Source organism: Macrosteles quadrilineatus, unplaced genomic scaffold, assembly GCF_028750875.1.
Source record: "Macrosteles quadrilineatus isolate MER2022 unplaced genomic scaffold, UCM_ALF_1.0 Scaffold_7__1_contigs__length_78375512, whole genome shotgun sequence".
NCBI lineage: Eukaryota > Metazoa > Arthropoda > Insecta > Hemiptera > Cicadellidae > Macrosteles > Macrosteles quadrilineatus.
Window position 1 is genome coordinate 63,867,665 of NW_026542600.1, and position 17,396 is coordinate 63,885,060.

At 35.2% G+C, this 17,396-nt stretch overlaps 1 protein-coding gene across 6 annotated transcripts in view; it reads right to left on the bottom strand.

Annotated features, from left to right (window-relative positions):
• Positions 1 to 17,396, bottom strand: part of LOC128997914 (rho GTPase-activating protein 190) — a 75,484-nt gene that overhangs the window by 38,134 nt on the left and 19,954 nt on the right. For 5 of the 6 annotated variants that reach the window (XM_054423745.1, XM_054423744.1, XM_054423743.1 and 2 more), the window contains exons 3-14: positions 16,510 to 16,657; positions 15,930 to 16,019; positions 14,231 to 14,403; positions 10,676 to 10,945; positions 9,939 to 10,168; positions 8,158 to 8,379; positions 7,283 to 7,481; positions 6,687 to 6,802; positions 3,693 to 3,845; positions 3,061 to 3,175; positions 1,363 to 1,486; positions 393 to 594 (exon numbers count right to left, since the gene is read on the bottom strand). In XM_054423745.1, the coding sequence (XP_054279720.1) occupies positions 393 to 594; positions 1,363 to 1,486; positions 3,061 to 3,175; positions 3,693 to 3,845; positions 6,687 to 6,802; positions 7,283 to 7,481; positions 8,158 to 8,379; positions 9,939 to 10,168; positions 10,676 to 10,945; positions 14,231 to 14,403; positions 15,930 to 16,019; positions 16,510 to 16,657 (2,042 nt within the window). The remainder of the gene's footprint in view (positions 1 to 392; positions 595 to 1,362; positions 1,487 to 3,060; positions 3,176 to 3,692; positions 3,846 to 6,686; positions 6,803 to 7,282; positions 7,482 to 8,157; positions 8,380 to 9,938; positions 10,169 to 10,675; positions 10,946 to 14,230; positions 14,404 to 15,929; positions 16,020 to 16,509; positions 16,658 to 17,396) is intronic. The other variant, XM_054423741.1, reaches the window with a different exon arrangement.

Consider the following 17,396-nt stretch of genomic DNA (forward strand, 5'->3'; position numbering starts at 1 on the left):
TAATGTTTCCTTTGAGCTTGATCTTAACATTTACAGAAACTTGTTAAATCAGGTGTTAGATTTCATGGCAGGTTTAAGCAAAATACAATAAATTGTACACTAATTAAAAAGCCTAAAAGGATGCTTCTTAATTTAGAGAGAGTTTTAGAAAACAAATTCATTTGTAACCTCACAAATTTAACTTTTTATCAACCAAAAATTCCAAAATTCTGCGACAAGTCTAAGCTGGCTCAGACACCAGATTTTGAATAAAGCATAGCAAAAAAACTTCTAATATCAAACTAAGAAAATATCCACTATTATGTTTCTTTTTTTCCCCAGGTCTGTTAAAGAAAATGAAAATACAAAGAAAACAACATCATAAATTGTTTGATAATGCAAATGTAACTCACCTATCAGCAAGGCTTTGGCCTTCCTCTCTCAGTGTTATTATTTCATTTTCTTCAACTAAGCTGTCAGCTACAAAAAGTATAACAATAGGAAGGCCTTGGAATGGCAGGCGATCCTCTTGCTCCAGATTGGAGAGTAAAGTCTTTTCCAAACTATCACGAATATACTCAAAACTTTCTGAATTTGAGTATACACAAAAACAACCTGTAACAAACCACATGTGTACTTAACTAGGCCTACATAACTGCCTCTAGGTTAAGGTTTTACGTTCATTTCTGAAGTATTAGACTTGAAAAAGGACATTGGATTGAACTCTGCTAACAGTGTGACAGCTATTTCACCAAGAACCGTTGGAAGCGACAACCGTCTTTTGGAACTGACACATCATTAACAGGATATTTAATTTAATTCTATTTTAAAAGAGAGGAACAATATTTCTGAAGTATTATAGGCCTACTTGTAAAAAAACATTGGATTCAATGATTCAACTGTGGTAACAGTGTGACAGCATGGTAACAAATCAACCGAATCAACAGTTAACTGTCACTTCTTAGGTGATTATTGAATAGAATAGAAGATTAAGATAGAAAGATTAGAATAGAACTCTTTATCACAAATACGCTATCACGCCAATTACATAAATTGGGACACACAGTCCAAAGAGTCTATTTTGTTTAGTTTATTTCTGCATTTTGTAAATGGTTGGATCGGGTCTCGTATGTGTGGACTGCTCTCTGAGCACTGACAAGATATAAGTTAGACTTTATGTAAAGTAAACAAATATGTATAAACAAATTAACACCAGAGAGCATTTTTAGGTCCTTAAAATTACATATTAGCACCATACACTAACAGATAGATTAATAAAACAGAGGATCAATGTTCTTTTAACACAGCCTCAGACAGTTGATACTAACTCATACTCATACTGTAATAATGGTTAAATAAAATTTATCTACAAATTATATTTACCATGAGGGAGGAAGTCTATTGACTGGAAGGAATTCTGGGGCAGACTTACATCCCCATCAATTATTCTATACTCTAAGCAATACAAATGGCAGTCTATTTCATACTCATCATCATCACACTGGGCCTGTAACAAACATAGTTAGGTAAAATGTAACTAAACAAATAAACAGGTACCTTAACTAACAATTGTATTGATAAGATTTCTTTTTCTTTTAAATTTGCATGGTAATTTTTTGTACATGAACCTTAGTTGACGCACAGGCTCGCTGCCCACGTCGGCTTATTCCATAAATCTTTGTACTCATGTAGTTAAACATAGATTTGATGTTGACTGTTACACTAAGTACATGTGTGATATTTGGCAAAAATCCAATAAAAAAGCAGGTAACAAAAAAGTAGGCCTATTTCAGACGTACTAAACAAGCTTACTACTGACTAAACTAAACCAATCAAAACCAATTTATGGGAAAAACTTGCAACTAGTTTCACATCATTTCAAATGTAGCATGCTTAAACTAAACATCTAGAATTCTCTTCCAATACAATTTTAAGGCTTTGAGATTGTAAAGATACCTAATAAATAAATAAACCCCGAATTTCTTCCTACTCAAAATATTCACTTTGTAGTACATTTTTTTTTTAGATAACATTGTAACTGCAGCGGATTAGTTTGGTGAATTGAACAAACATACCTTTGAGTCAATATAGTCTGTTCAATTCCTCAACCTACAGAAGCTATGGTTGGGCCAACCAAATAACAAGGCAGTGTCTTTGGCTGATAAGACAGACTACCTGCCCTATCTTATCACTTCAGTTACTGGCAGTTCCATGTGGCTAGTACCATAATGATACTTTGGTTCCATTAGATTACAACTCAAACCAGTCTGAGATGGCAAGCAATTGAGGTTCCAAATGATTTTGTAGTGTCTAAGTGGTGCTGAAACTAGATTGCATGTGCAGAGATGTCTATCGTCGACCTAGGATTAAAATGTTTGACATTGACTTGTCTTTAAATCTACTTTTGGAAAGGAATAGAGCAAAAGTCTGACAACGAATTGGCTCCAGCTCAAGTTTCTTGAGAGTCATTCTGGTTTTCACTTGAGGGTTTAGGTTACTTGTATTGCATTGTATGCATCTATGCATTTTATTTAAGGAATACACTGAATGGTATTTTGGATTCCTTTATAACATTTTACTTTGAAACCCATTTCCAAGATTGGGATGAAGTGTAATACTACATATGCAACTTAGTTTAAAATATTTCAGCCCAAGCAATACCTATATTCTTTTATTACTGAATGGGCTGACATAAAGAAACTTCTGATTAATTGATTATATGTTAGGACCCTATAAATAGTCAAGGACATTTGTTGTACTTTTCATAGTATACAAAGTAAGAAAACAATAATGCATAGTACAATATAATTTTGTAGGGGTTACTAACCCTGCTACTCGTAATATTTCAAAGATATTATATGTTCATACAAATCCAGGGTATACAAGTATAGAAGATACCTTTTACATTTGATACACCATTATAAAAAAAACAACGTTTATAATAAATATTATTTTTTTCATTTTTCTTCCTGATATCAACCTAAGTATTAATTTTGAATTGACACCAATGATCAAGAATCTGAAGTATTGAGAATCGGTGCAGTGGTATAGTCACTTAGTCAAAAAACAGACAATACTTACTCTTATTTCATTGGAAAGCTCTTCAGCCAATCCTTTTTGTCCCAAAATAACCAAGTTCAACTGGTTGCTGTCGGAATTGAGCAGCCATTGATTACTGTGGTTCCAAGAAGATGGCCTACAAGATTAAAGACAAATATTTTTTATACTAAAACATAGAATTTGCCAAATAAATGTCTATGAAATGTCAAATAAGAAAACTTCTCACAGTAAAGGTATAGTAGTTATACTTAAAAAAAGTATCACTGTTGATATTTAAAAAGAAAATGTTTTGGCAATAGAATTAAAAAAATGGCGATTTTAAATTACAGTAAGTAGATGCCAAAGTCCTGATGTTGCACAAAAGAGAGAATTGCTTGGTTACGAGTATTGTTCAGAAGTAACGGTTATCTCAAAAATAAATGCCAAGCTAGACGACAACAACAAATGCGCATATATTTTGAAAGTAGGACCTCAAGATATTTTGCTACATAATTTCAATATAATTTAAAATTTTCACTCTTTTGAGCGTTGCCTTTAAAAAGTAATGCAAATTTGACAATATGTAAACTTTAGTACTGTTTTCAGACAGAAATCAGATGTTTCTAATATTTTTATTAAGTTAAATTTTGAGTTTAATGATTTGTTTCTCTTACCTGTGTGCTTTATTACTAAGTACTCTCTCTATTAATGCATCCATACAATTTGGAAAAGCCGGGCAGTGTTCTCTAATTGGGCAGTGGACAAAACCTAAATGCTGGAAAAGCATCAACTTGCGATCTTGGTCAAGGCGATCCAGCGCCTTGTACCTGCAATTCAAAATTGTGTGCATTAGAGTTTGTCAATATTTGACATAAACCAATATTAATGTAAAATTTATGTTGTTAAAAGTCATTAGTACAACTATGTAATGCTATACAGGCAGCAAGCTAGCAAAATAAGATTTCTTTATGAGCTATTAAGAGTATGATTGTTCATTTGGTTTAGTTTGGTGATGGTAAAGTTTATTAGTTTATATTAAGAGAGTATTGCAAACATTTGCTATAATGATTAGTAAAAACCTAAATATTTACTATTCAGGATCTAGAATCTGATCCCGCCTTCAGGTTACTATGTACAGTCCAACCTCAGTATAACGAATCTGAAGGGACCGAACTGAATATTCGTTATATCAAGGATTTCGTTAAAACGAGGTTCGTTATATAGAGGTTATGTTTGCAGGAATTTCGCTAAGTCGAGGTTCAGAACCAGCGTCGGTCAATATAGGTCGGGATTAGACATCATTAAAACACAATTAAAGTAGCATAGGCTACAATGTACTTTACAGTACAGTGTTTACATTCTACAGTAGAACCTAAATTATCCGGCATAAAAAAGGGGAGGGATCTTGAATATTGCGCAATCATGAAAATGGCATTGACCTTGGTACAGGTTAAAAACTGTAAGTTTAAAATCACAGCTTGTTCTAACCCTCCTAAAAACCTAGTCAAACACTGTATTGCGTAGTCATAAACCATGTAAAGAACAAAACAAAACACTAGTAGAAAGTTTTGTAAGCTACTGCTCGTAATAGGCCGGTAGGCTACTTACAGTACAGTACTGATTTATCACAACAGAGGAATGTCAATAATAATCATTAACTATAGCATTGGTGTTGCTAGTTGAAACAAATCGTATTGAAAACAATAAATTATTAAATAAGTCATCATAAAAGTGTACTGTATAATCATAGCCAACTTAAAGATACAGTAATAAAAACACTCGAAAAAGGATTGTTAAAATAACGATGTTATGCTATTCTTTCTCTTTGGTTTTGTTTTTATATTCTTTCTTAGGTTCTCTTTATCCAAAAATTGTACAATTCACCATAGTAACTTATCGCCCAATCACAGCTTACTAAACATTACGTCGTCATCAGTCCTCAGTGAATGAAATCAGTTCTCAGTTGCAACATAGCGCGCGCAGCGACAGCAGACAGATATGTGTAAAACGGAGCAGACGAATGTAGCGCAAGCGATGACGTCACCTTTCCATTTCATCTTATAAAGAAACAGATTTTACAAAAACAATAATGGGGTGGGGGATTTGTTATATCGAGGGAAAGACGTAGACAATTCGTTATGCAGAGGTTAAATTCGCAATGTAGAGGTTCTGACAATGATATATTCGCTATATTGAGGTGTCTTATTTTAGCCGAAATCACGAAAAATTCGTTAAATCAAGGTCGTTGTTATGGTTTGTTCGTTATGTAGAGGTAAAATATACATTGTGTCTTATGGAGAGTTCTAGGGGATTAAAAAAAAAATCGTTATATCAAGGAATTCGTTGTATCGAGGTTCGTTATATCAAGGTTAGACTGTACTTAAAACATAACAAGAATAGTACACAACCTCAGCTGAAGGTGAAAAAACAATATTACACAACTACACACAGGACAGAGTAGTCAAAAATACATAAAAGCAAAAGCCTTAAATAAAACAATATGACAGTAACATTATAGCAGTAGCACACACATAAATGGAAAAAGGTTTGGTAGAGAACTAAAAAAATTTTACATCACTGCTGGTCTGAAAGTCGTAGGATGCATTTTGAAAAGTGCTAAAATTGTCCGTGGGGAAAACTATGTTTTCAAAGGAAAACTCACTGAAGCCTCGTTCAAAAGTGATGTATCAAAACCAAATATCAAATCTTAAAAACAAAAAAACTTTTGGTTTAAAAGATTGGCGAGTTTTGACATTAAAGATTTTGGGTGTTATGGTTTTGCTTGCACCATTATTATCCTAATAAATAAGGAAACACTGGGTGGTGGAAAAAAAGGAAACCCAAAAATATATAATAAAATATTGTTCAACGCACCAAACACAATTTTGAATACTGTGCTGTGGCATGGCTATCGTAGTCCTAGCCTTCGTGAAAACTGTTAAAATGTAAAAGAAGCAACACTTTCAACAATTTTTGACGATCAGCTGATCGATCATTGTTGCAATATTCATGAAATAGCTCTTAGCGTTTGGGTTTCCTTTTTTTGCACTACCCCGTGGTTAAATGCCCAGTCAAAAGAAAGAAGAAGTTTTATAAATTATAAATTATGGATCTTACTTTTCAAAAAATGCTATAACTATAAATAAATTACTTAATGAAACACTGCTTTTATCTGACTAACACCATATTCTGTAGTTATTATAAATATACTAAACTGCATTTAAAAAAAATTGACACCTATGATTTCTGTTGGCGTAATGTTTTATGTCTGCAATCTATCAGGCTAAAAGCAAATCAATAACGTTACCTTTGTCAATCAGCTCCTGCAGTGTATAAAATGTTACGGCTGTTTCAGCATCACACATTCAGCCATAAGACGTCGTAAACACACAAAAGCAGTGTGTTTTAAAAAGTTTACATTTTTGAGTCTACTAGTAAACTACTAGTATGTTTATGTCGCGTGTGACATTTCATGATTTTGTGTGTTAACGACGCCTTATGGCTGAACCTAAAAGCATTCTGATGATGGCACAGTGAAGCTGAAACGGTCGTAACATTTGCGACACTGCAGGAGCTGATTGACAAAGGTAACTTCATTGATTTAGTCACAGGATCAGCTCAGAGGCTATGATATCGATTTTTAAAACAAATGATTCCATTATTCTAACCTTGAATCTTCCTTTAAAGCATCTGTGATTTCTTTAATGTCTTCTTGAGTGATTGTGCCAGTAGGAGCTATGCTCTTGAAGTGGTAAAACAAATCTGCATGTTCCAGCAGCAGTTCCTGGAAACAACACAATTCAGATCAGAGGAAACAAGAATAGTGAATTGTAGCTTCAGTCCGTTCCTACTTTTTCCGACACAGGAGGTATAACTTGCTTAAAAAAACTCTTTTATGCTAACTATTTTGTCTAGTCTTGATATTAATATTTTAGCATACAATAGTAATTGTTCTGTAAAACTTAATGCGCAAAATGTGAATTAAAATCACAGTGTTGAAATGAACTATCAATTTTAAAAATAAAGCCTATTGCAATTTTTTTGAAAATCATGTTCTGATGTAGTTTTTACAATTAATACCTTGGCACCAGCTATTGATATATTCATCAAATATTTTAGTATTGTAAATTATTTAAAGGTGTTATACTACTGTAATACAATTACAAGAAAGCACCTAAACATTCATGATGGAGGAAATTAACTTTTTTTTACTCACATAGAGGACTAAGGTTTTCTTTAAATCTAGATCACAGATGATGCTTACTTGGAAGTTGTGCTTCGCTTTCTCAATGATATCTTTTTGGTGTTTGTCGTATATGTAGTGGCAGTCATCTTCAGATAGTGCTTCGAAACATTCTCGTCCCATGAAAAGAACTCGTACTTCAGAGAGAGACTTGCCAGGAGTTACGTAGCCCGTGTCCTCCAGTAACTGCTTGAACTGCTTCTTCCATCTGTCAACAGAACTGTAACTCTGATCATGAACCGTCCCTTGGTAACAACATTTACAACTACACTATAAACCCTAAATTACTTTACCAATGAGCAATCAATCAATGTGTTCACTACACTAGCTATTTCGCGGTTTAGTTTGGTTTACATAGTTTTTTTCTACTTTTTTACTGTCACAAGTGGAATTTTGTATCTAGGTGTCATGGGGAAGCAGCCCAAACCCACAAAATGTATTTGGTTGGCAAGAAATGGGAACTGTCGCTTTCACACTGAACTCAGAAACGCTAAATACTATACTAAATACACATTCAATATATTTGTCTTTTTATTGAGATTCAAGCAAAATAAGTCATAACGTACAACTGACAGTAAGTCTCTAGTGAGTTAATTAACTAAAAAGCGTAACAAATAGACTGGAGCAGGCCTAGTGAATGAAATAAAAGCTAATGCAATATTATGACAATGAAATTTATTTAAAAGTGAATGATTGTACTGGTATGTGGGATAAATGCTTTAAAACAAAACAAAAAGCTTATTTTTATATTCAGATACTAAAATTCCAGTTGTCTAAAAGAACAACTGAAAAGATAGTAACAAATAATTAAATCATCAAAAGATTTAAGTATTGAAATCATGAATATATTTAAGTATGAGGGGACAAACATAACAGTTGCACTCCAAAACACTTACTCCAATCTCTTGTGTTCTTGCTGAAGGGAGTTTGCGTGGTTGCGGAAGACAGTTTCTGCTTCACCAGTGTCCAGAACATCATAAGGGATTCTCGTCTCTTTGGTACCATCTCCATCTTCATCCCAGTCCAGCTCCGTCCATGGAATGTCTTCTGGACTCTTGTAGAAGTAGTGGTTGAAGTCTGGATGGTTTTTGATGTGCTGTTGAACTGTCGGCCAGTCACTGTGAATTATATTGTTCAGTTAAACTTCTTTGGTCTGACATTTTTTAGCCAAAATATCATTTAAGAAGTTTGAAATCAGCGCAAATTAAATTTGTTGGGAATGCAGTTAACATCTTCTACATAATAAATTTTCCGGACAGATCACTGTCAAACTAATTAATTTACAGTTTCGCTTAGATTTTAAATAGCAATTGTTTTGATGGGAGACTTGTTTGATGGTAGGTATATAACATTAACTTTAAAAGGATTTCTTGCTTTTAGCAAATATCTCTATAATTTTTTCCATAGCCATCATGGTAACACCCAAGTATGAGACCACTGTACACATTGCTTCAATGTCCCCTGGAAGCTAAAAACATTGATTCTTTAAATTCAGTGGCGGCACTAGCGGCCCGCAGGGCCCATGAGCCTTGACCGGGAGTTTTCGGGAAATTTCAGGAACCGTGACAGGCTCTACCATTCGGCCCCTTGTCATAACAATGTTTATATGAATGATACCACACGTTTTTTATGACGAAAGTTGGTTGAACCCAATCGCTAGGACAAGTAGTTTACAACTGCTTAACTGACACTACTTGACCGGTTGATAGAAATTCTCTAATAGCTTAAGTCTACATACTGTCTGCACTCATGCGGATTGCATCAACTCTCCTCGTGGCCTACATGAAGGTGCTATAATAGCGCTGTATTTAGAATTGATGTGGTCACACCCGAGAGGCACCTTTATCCTAATACAACTGAAAAAACTTGACCATTTTTTTAAAGGATTAAATCGGCAAATAAACCAAGGAGGCTAGGTGAATGGAACTAACTAATAATTCCATTCATCCATTGATACTATTAGGGGGCTGCAGACCAGATCTGTTTAGTGTTCAAGTGTTTAATCAGGTAAAAAATGTTACCTTCGGGTCTCGGGCCAAAATCAGGTCGGTTTAAAATCGGTTTGCTTTGGAAATTGTTGATTTTTAATAGAGAAGGTGAACAAACTTGTGGGGAAGCCCGCTGGTTCTTATTGCCACCATTGTTTGAATTGTTTACATGAGGAGATATTGTTTTTAACTTCTCCAATTTCTATCAAATTTAGATCAAACATGTAAACATTGTAAATCAACATTTTTTTTTATGAGTTTGCAAACCTGCCTTATCCAATCTTTAGCAGAGGTTAAATCATTCTAATCAGCTTACAGTAAAAGACAAATGGTTCATCAAGATACATTTTTACTCCACTCTCCGGGTTACCGAATCATTAAAAAAGCTAAAAACTGTACAATACTGATCCGTTACAGGGATTTGCCAAATAACCAAGCCATTAGTATAAATACAAAGTGGAAAGATATTTTGCAAACCAAAGTAGGTCTTTGACGTAGCACAGAAAATGTGTTTTTTTTTTTTTTTACTCTAATGATTAGTTAGCTGTAAACGAATATGTCATACAATAAAAAAATAAAGGAAAATAAGATAGGTTAAAGGCTAGACGTTGCTAGTGGTTTTATATTTATACACTTTCACATTACCACAAATCATAAAGACAGATTAGGTATCAGAATCATTAACTTACCCATCCCTTAATGTTGAAATTTCTGGCACCATTTCTTGAAGGATATCAGGTAACATCTCCATATAACCTTGCACTCTTTTGGCCAGATGTTCATCTTTGAGCTTTTTGACATGTCGGCGAAACAGCCTTTGAGTACTTTCAATACCGAACAAACGAGTGAACTCCATAAACTCTTCATGTTTAGCAAATTTCTTAGCTGACTGGCTCCAAAGTGCTCTGTAGTCTGTCACCTTTATCAAATAAACCAGATAATGAAAATTGTGATGGTTATAGTTTAATCGTGTATCACAAAATGTCAAGCACCCTACAATCTCTCCTTAGGCACAGCAATTACATTGAGATCCTTCAAGACTTTTACATGATGCTACACAGAGAAACAGGTACCTTCCATCCATATTGATAGGCTGGAAAGTTTCCCTTTGCCGTGCCTACTCACGGAAAAGTAACGTTATGTACTTTTACCGTGCACTTAGTCAGCTGATGAAATCTGTTTATTTCACTAATTGCAACGGCCTGTTCTATTTTCCGATATATAAAAATATTATAATTAATGTTATGTCCTGAATAAATTGTGTTAAGAGTTTAAAATGTACTAATTTTTCTGTGTAGTATGATTTGTTATAGTAGCCTATAATATGGTAGTTTATCACAAGGGCAAAGATGTCTTTTTAACCCTTAGTCATTAACTAAAAATTTTGTCAAAGTGAGTCATTAAGGCAACGCGTTAGCTTATTTACCTGAGATCTGATGAGATTCATGAAGGACTCAGTTGAAGCATCCAACAATTCCTTACGAGCCCTAGCAGCCTCTACGAATGGTACAATCTTAGACCGTCCCTTGCCCCTGTCGATCTGCTGGGCTAAAGCGATGAATGCTAGATCCACATTGATGTTCTCATGGGCTGAAGTTTCAATCATTAAAATGCCACCCTTAAACTCTTTCCTGGCTGCTAACTTCTCTGCTTCTTTGACATAGGTTTCATTTGCATCATCATTTTTTGTGGTTACCTGTAAATTTTGAAAAATAAATCAATTCTTTTCAAAATGCTTTAGATAGAAATGTAACAGTTGCTGGTGAAGAGGAGTTTTGAGAGAATAACTATGCATCTATCCAAAGGAGCATAAGAAGTATGATTCTTAACTAGGTATGAAATACCTAATGAATAGGTCCAACTAGTGCTGAGGCCATATTACTACACTTAAATAGTGGTTACAAAGCTTGCGAAAATCTCATGTCATTAATTCAATCTTGAGACAAGTTTTTTTATGGTTTTATAGTAACTGTCGTCGAATTTTGATTAACAATGCAACTGAAGAAATTTAGGCCTATATTAGTGCATGAGTAGGTTAGGTATTGTCTTTGTGATGCAATGTGGATGGGAGGTATAGAACTCAGAAATAGTCGGCAATTCTTTATTATTCAGATAAATATTTTTCACAAATACATTGGTAAGCATGACAAATACAGCAATTGGGGTAGAGTTTAATAATTTATGTTCCACAAATTAAAGTTTTTGACGATCTATATTTTTGTAAAAAATGCATTAACATTGAAAAATCTATGTTAAGGAATTCAATATTAAATTATTAGTTAAAAAAAAATACATGATCTCACTTTTAAAAATCTGGTCATGAACGTATTGTACCTTTTTAGGAAATTTATTATAAAATTTACAAGAATTTTATCAAACTAAGAAATGTGGGATCTCACTGTACACAAGACCACACTGTAATTAACTATTCCTTACAGAAGCTTTAGTACTAAGAGTCAAGCATTATGTTGTCATGGTGATAACTCAATCAATGGTTTCCACACCGTTGTTTTATCGTGCCAATAAAATGTGTTATGGCCTAGTTTATATTATATGTAGCTGGTGCAAATGTATCATCGAATATTTCATGATCCTTTAATGATTTTATTTCAGTTGAAGCAATGAACAATAATAATACCCCCGCCGCAGCAAACCTGCCGACTAAGCGAATTTCCATTTGTCTGAATTGATTTTCAGTTAAATATATTTTAATAACATTAGGTTTAACGAGTACCTAGGTTTGCTGCTACAAGGAAACTAATAAAGTGTGTTTTTGAGTAAAATATTGATAGCTTAGTACAAAATAAATAAATTTGCCAAGTTTGATCAAAATATATCCATAAACAAGCAAACTACAACATTTGACAATATTCTCCATAAGAATAACATGGGAATTTTAAATTTAAAATTTTTGAAATTTTCTTCGTTACTAATAATTGAACAAAATTACTTTTATATACTATATTATTTGTTTTTTTAAGCTCTTTAAAAAGGTCTAAAGAGAAATCGGGAAATTTTGTGTTTTGAGGGTCAAAAGTGAGAAAAACCAATTTTTACCCCATAAAACCCCCCGTAAAGCCCCGTTCCCATGGTCCGATCGTGCTGGTTCGCGAACTCATTCAAGTTTATCCCGCTTTACACCTTTAAACCAAATTTCATCAAAATCGGACAAAAATTACTCAAGTTATCGCGTTCACGGACGTATATATATATATATATATACATATTATTATTATATTATTATTATATTATTATATATTATTATATTATATATGTTGTCATGAGAGCCGAAGCCCCCTGACTGCTTACCCGGTACCTATCCTTCTGGACATACCCGGGCCCCATGATGTAGGCCGAAGCTTACGCATCAACCTTTAGCACATCATGGGCGGATGACTTAAGGTCATCAGGCTCGCCGGCTGCCGAAGCAGACCCTTCGGAAAGAGGGTTGCCCCTCAATCCTAACCAGGGATTCCGGCTGCTTGTTTAAGCGTCACTCCACCTGGGTTCCACTAGGTCGGAACCTAGAGGTCCAGAGTAGAGCGCCCCGACGCATTTAGTGCAAGCAACACTCGGGACCTATCTCATCCCTGACAGGCAGAACCCGCCATCAATAGCCAGGAGGAAGGGGACCATCAGCACGCTGACGGGGGGAACCCCAACCTCCCATTTACACCGCTGCCCGATCGAGGCCTGACCCATTGCTGGGAACCAGAGATATCCAGAGCGATAGATCCCCAGATACCCCTGGCGGGCTCGGACCCAGCACCCGATCTACTTCGTTTGCCCGTCAGACCCAACATCACTGCCAGGCCATCAGGGTTTCCCAAAAGGAGGCAGGTATAAAAGTGGGACCCACCCGGATGAACCTATCCACCAGAGGTGGCGACACCCTTGACTCAATTGAGGTTCCGGGAAGAACCCCCCACACTCAAGATAACCATACCGTCCGTGCTCAGAGACAGGGATAGGCTTGCATAAGTACCTACAAACCGTTGCCCTCACACTGCGGAAAGTTACGTTGCCCTTGAGTGTCCCCGTGAGCTGCGGGTACTTGCCCGTTTTCACCTCCAGGAAAGGTTACTTCCAAAGTCGAGGATTTGCCCACTGAATGCTGGTCGCACACAACAAGCAGGCCGAAGCCCAAAGAACCACAGACACAGGTAGGTTAGAGATTATGATGTACTTCCATCTCTCCTAGAGCTAAACACCCCTCCATCCTGGATAAAGAAATGTCACTGGGACCCGATGCCCAGTCGACCATGTCTGTGGCCAACTTGAAAATGCCGATACCAACACGGAGCATTTACCTCCCCTCTGGGGGCTAGGTATTTCACCTCCCAGGACGAGGCTACTTCCAAAGTCGAGGATATGCCTCACAAAATGCCAGTCGTACACGACAGGTAGGACTCAGTCACAACCACAAGCTACAGGCAGGTGAAAGATCTAGGAACTTAATCCACACTAGCAGAGCTGAACACCCCCACCACCCTGAATGGAGGGAATGTCACTGGGTACTCTCACTTTGGGTACAACCCAAAGAGGCTGGCTTGTCCAGTCGTCCATAGCTTGTGGTCTACCTGAAGTGCCGGTTCCAACACCGGGCAATTACCTCCCCTCTGGGAGAGCTAGGGTCCGCGTGGTCGCCCAGGCCACGAACCCACGCAAGCGTGAGCCCCCTGCGGTTATATACATATATAAAAATTTGAACGAATGGTGTTTTTGGCCTCTGGGGACATCAAAATGAAAAAGTAAATCGGTCCCGGGTCTAGGTCTTACCGTGCCACCTACGGTAATAGCTACTTCCCTATAGGGAAATTCGCTAATACTTCCCTATAGGGAAATTCGCTAAAAGCCATATGTATTTGTACTATATCCATTTCTGGTCAGAGACAAACGATGATTACAGCTGAATATTTTTTTTTTTCATTGTTTGAAGAATGTAACTATTTTAGTTCAAACAATACAATATGTTACTCACCAACACCACTGGCTTCTTGGTCTTCATTATATTATTTAGAATCAGTGTAACTATTTCTACTTGTTTTTCCAAAGTTCGGCTCGGTACTACACTTACATCAAAAACACATAAAAATCCATCTATACTTATTTTGCCATCTGGCAGCACCCTTTGTTCATACTCTTTTTCAATACCTGAAAATTTAAAAATAATTCATTAGTTAATGTGTAAATGAAATAAATAATAATCATCATAAAGAAATATATATATATATATTCTTGAGTGTGGCAGATTGCGTGAAAATATAATAATAATATCTAAGTTCTTACCGTCAACGCAATCAGGAGTAATATTCCACTACGGCCGTTTCGGAGATGACTCCATCGTCAGGTGCGTAGTGGTACACTAAACTATAGTCTTGTCACATTTAACACGAGTTTTCTTCATTTGCATTGCGTCATGGGGTGAATAAATAATACACATATATGTACAGGACGGACACACGAAAACACGAATACACGAAAACATTTAGAGCACGTGCACGGCTTGAAAACTGACGACCGACTCTGTTTCGTCTGTTTCGTGAGTCGGTCGTCAGTTTTCAAGCCGTGCACGTGCTCTAAATGTTTTTGTGTATTCGTGTTTTCGTGTGTCCGTCCTGTACATATATGTGTATTATTTATTCACCCCATGACGCAATGCAAATGAAGAAAACTCGTGTTAAATGTGACAAGACTATAGTTTAGTGTACCACTACGCACCTGACGATGGAGTCATCTCCGAAACGGCCGTAGTGGAATATTACTCCTGATTGCGTTGACGGTAAGAACTTAGATATTATTATTATAAAGAAATAGTGTTGATTGAGATTCATCAATAAATAGAGGGTTATAGGCTAATATGTTTCAATTGAAAATTGCAATCATTTTAATTTTTTATACAGTTTGCATTAATATCCATACTGTTTACTAGAGGTGTGCAAGTACTTTTGAGGGGTTGAAAGTTATATCGAGCGAGTATTTCCGAATTCCAAGCTTACACACTCAAGCTTTTCAAGGAAACTTGAAGAGTAAAGCTTTTCAATGAGTTTGCTGGAAGCATTTATATCCATACAGTATGGCAGAATCAAAGCATGATCTTTACTCTAGCAAGTTATTTTACTGCTTTTACTGTTAACTGACCTAAATACACAATGAAATTATACAGAATATTAGTTTAAAAAAAAAATCTTCACAAAAAATATAAACATGTATGAAATGAGTCACTTTTTACTGTACATGACAGGTTAAGATTAGTAGTTGAATAAACCATTACTTTCTTGGCATCTTCCGAAATGAACACTTTCCTATAAAATATAATGAAATGAAAGTCATTTCATTTCATTTACTGTACTTTCATGTTTTTTGTACAAACCATATTCCTAAATTGACCCACCCGCACATCATCTCTTCCCCAAAAAGCTAAGCCACATTTTTCTTTGGTTACCATTACACACATTTCAGTTAGACCTAGATTGTTTAGGCACATATTTAGGGTTAAATAAAAACCCAACTTTATTACACTGTATCATTTGTATAAATAAATACGTTTCCTAGCTTGGTGATAAGGATTCATGCAATCTTCGCCGCTGTGTCAATGTAAGAGAGCTTTTTTAATGGAAATCTGCCACTACATCTTAGGGCTATTTATTTTTATAAAATAAAAACTATTCGGTACTCACCTAACTGATTTTTACATATATACATGAGTTTTTCAGCTGATGTTAACTTAGTAGCTGCACATCTTTTACTATACGGCTCCATTTTCCCACCTGAAAACAAAATTAGTTTTAAAATTATATGATAAACCACAACGACAAATTTATTTAAAAGCATGTAAACAAAATTATTTTTTCATGTACGCTGTGACATGTTTTGGGGTTTTAATGCACTAAGCTTAGTCTTGCGTGTAATATGAACAGTGTTATATTTGGAATGGTTTCTCAGAAACTAAATACAGTAGAACCCTGATAGTAAGTCTTTTGTAGATATTATAAGAATCATTATCATGGTTGACTGTTTATCAAGGTGTGTAATAGATGTGATTAGGCTAATATGAAATCTAGGGTTTTTGAACGTGACACTTGTTATCACGAGTGACTTGTTATTGAGGGTCTAGTTATTTAGGTCCACTTTAGGCCTATATGATTTTAAAATCTGTTGAACAAAAAGTGTTCAATGCTGGACTTACTAGCCATGTCATGAAAATAACATTTGACTTTAAAAAAAATTGTTTAAACTTATTGAATATTCATTGACTACCTTTGAAAGGTTGAAATGAAGCATCATCGATGAACTCAGTTTGTTCAACAACTTGAAATTGAAGTTCATATCCTTCATCAGTGACTTTGCTCACTTCGCCCCAGTAAAGGAAATGATCGTTGTTTACCACTCTTCCACTGAAGTCCGTCTGCATATGAAACAATAAATAACATTTATCAGGTATTTACGCTATCTGACTTGGGAGGGAACCTACCAGACAATTTTCAGATTTTATGTGTAGAATTTTGCAATAATTATACTACAGCGGTAGAATTGGTGATTTTCACCAATGTCACAGTGATGTATACTAAAATATTCAATTACAATGTCAATACACACAATTTGTATCAAAACAAATTGTAAAACGTAAAATTCATGTACCTAATAGCGACTGGCCTTGTATGATGTTGTAACATTTCACAAACACTTATCTTAAAAACGTAATAAACCTTAACATTATTTGTACATATAACAGTTTCTAATAACACGAAAGTAAAGTAGTGGTCTTTTCATAAGGTAATTTATGAAGTTTTTTTCTAAAAATGTTAAAAAGAATAATTCCATTGAGACAATGGACGTGACTCATGTGATCAGGATGATAAATTTGAACTTGTATTCATGCTTAGCCGGTTCAAGCCCTATCAACACACAACATCAATAACATGTGCTTAATGTCAAATAACTCAATATCATTATCAGATTGAGCATGAGCACATTTCAAGGTTAATTGCTTGTGGCTTATGTCTATGCAACAAGTTCTTACTATATAGTCATAGAATTATGCCAAGCAAAACATAACATTACATTTAATGTTTCAGGTATTAAATTGTTGAAATATATAACTCTTGTTAAGCTCAAACCTGAAAGTTTTTGAAAGATCAGAGAAA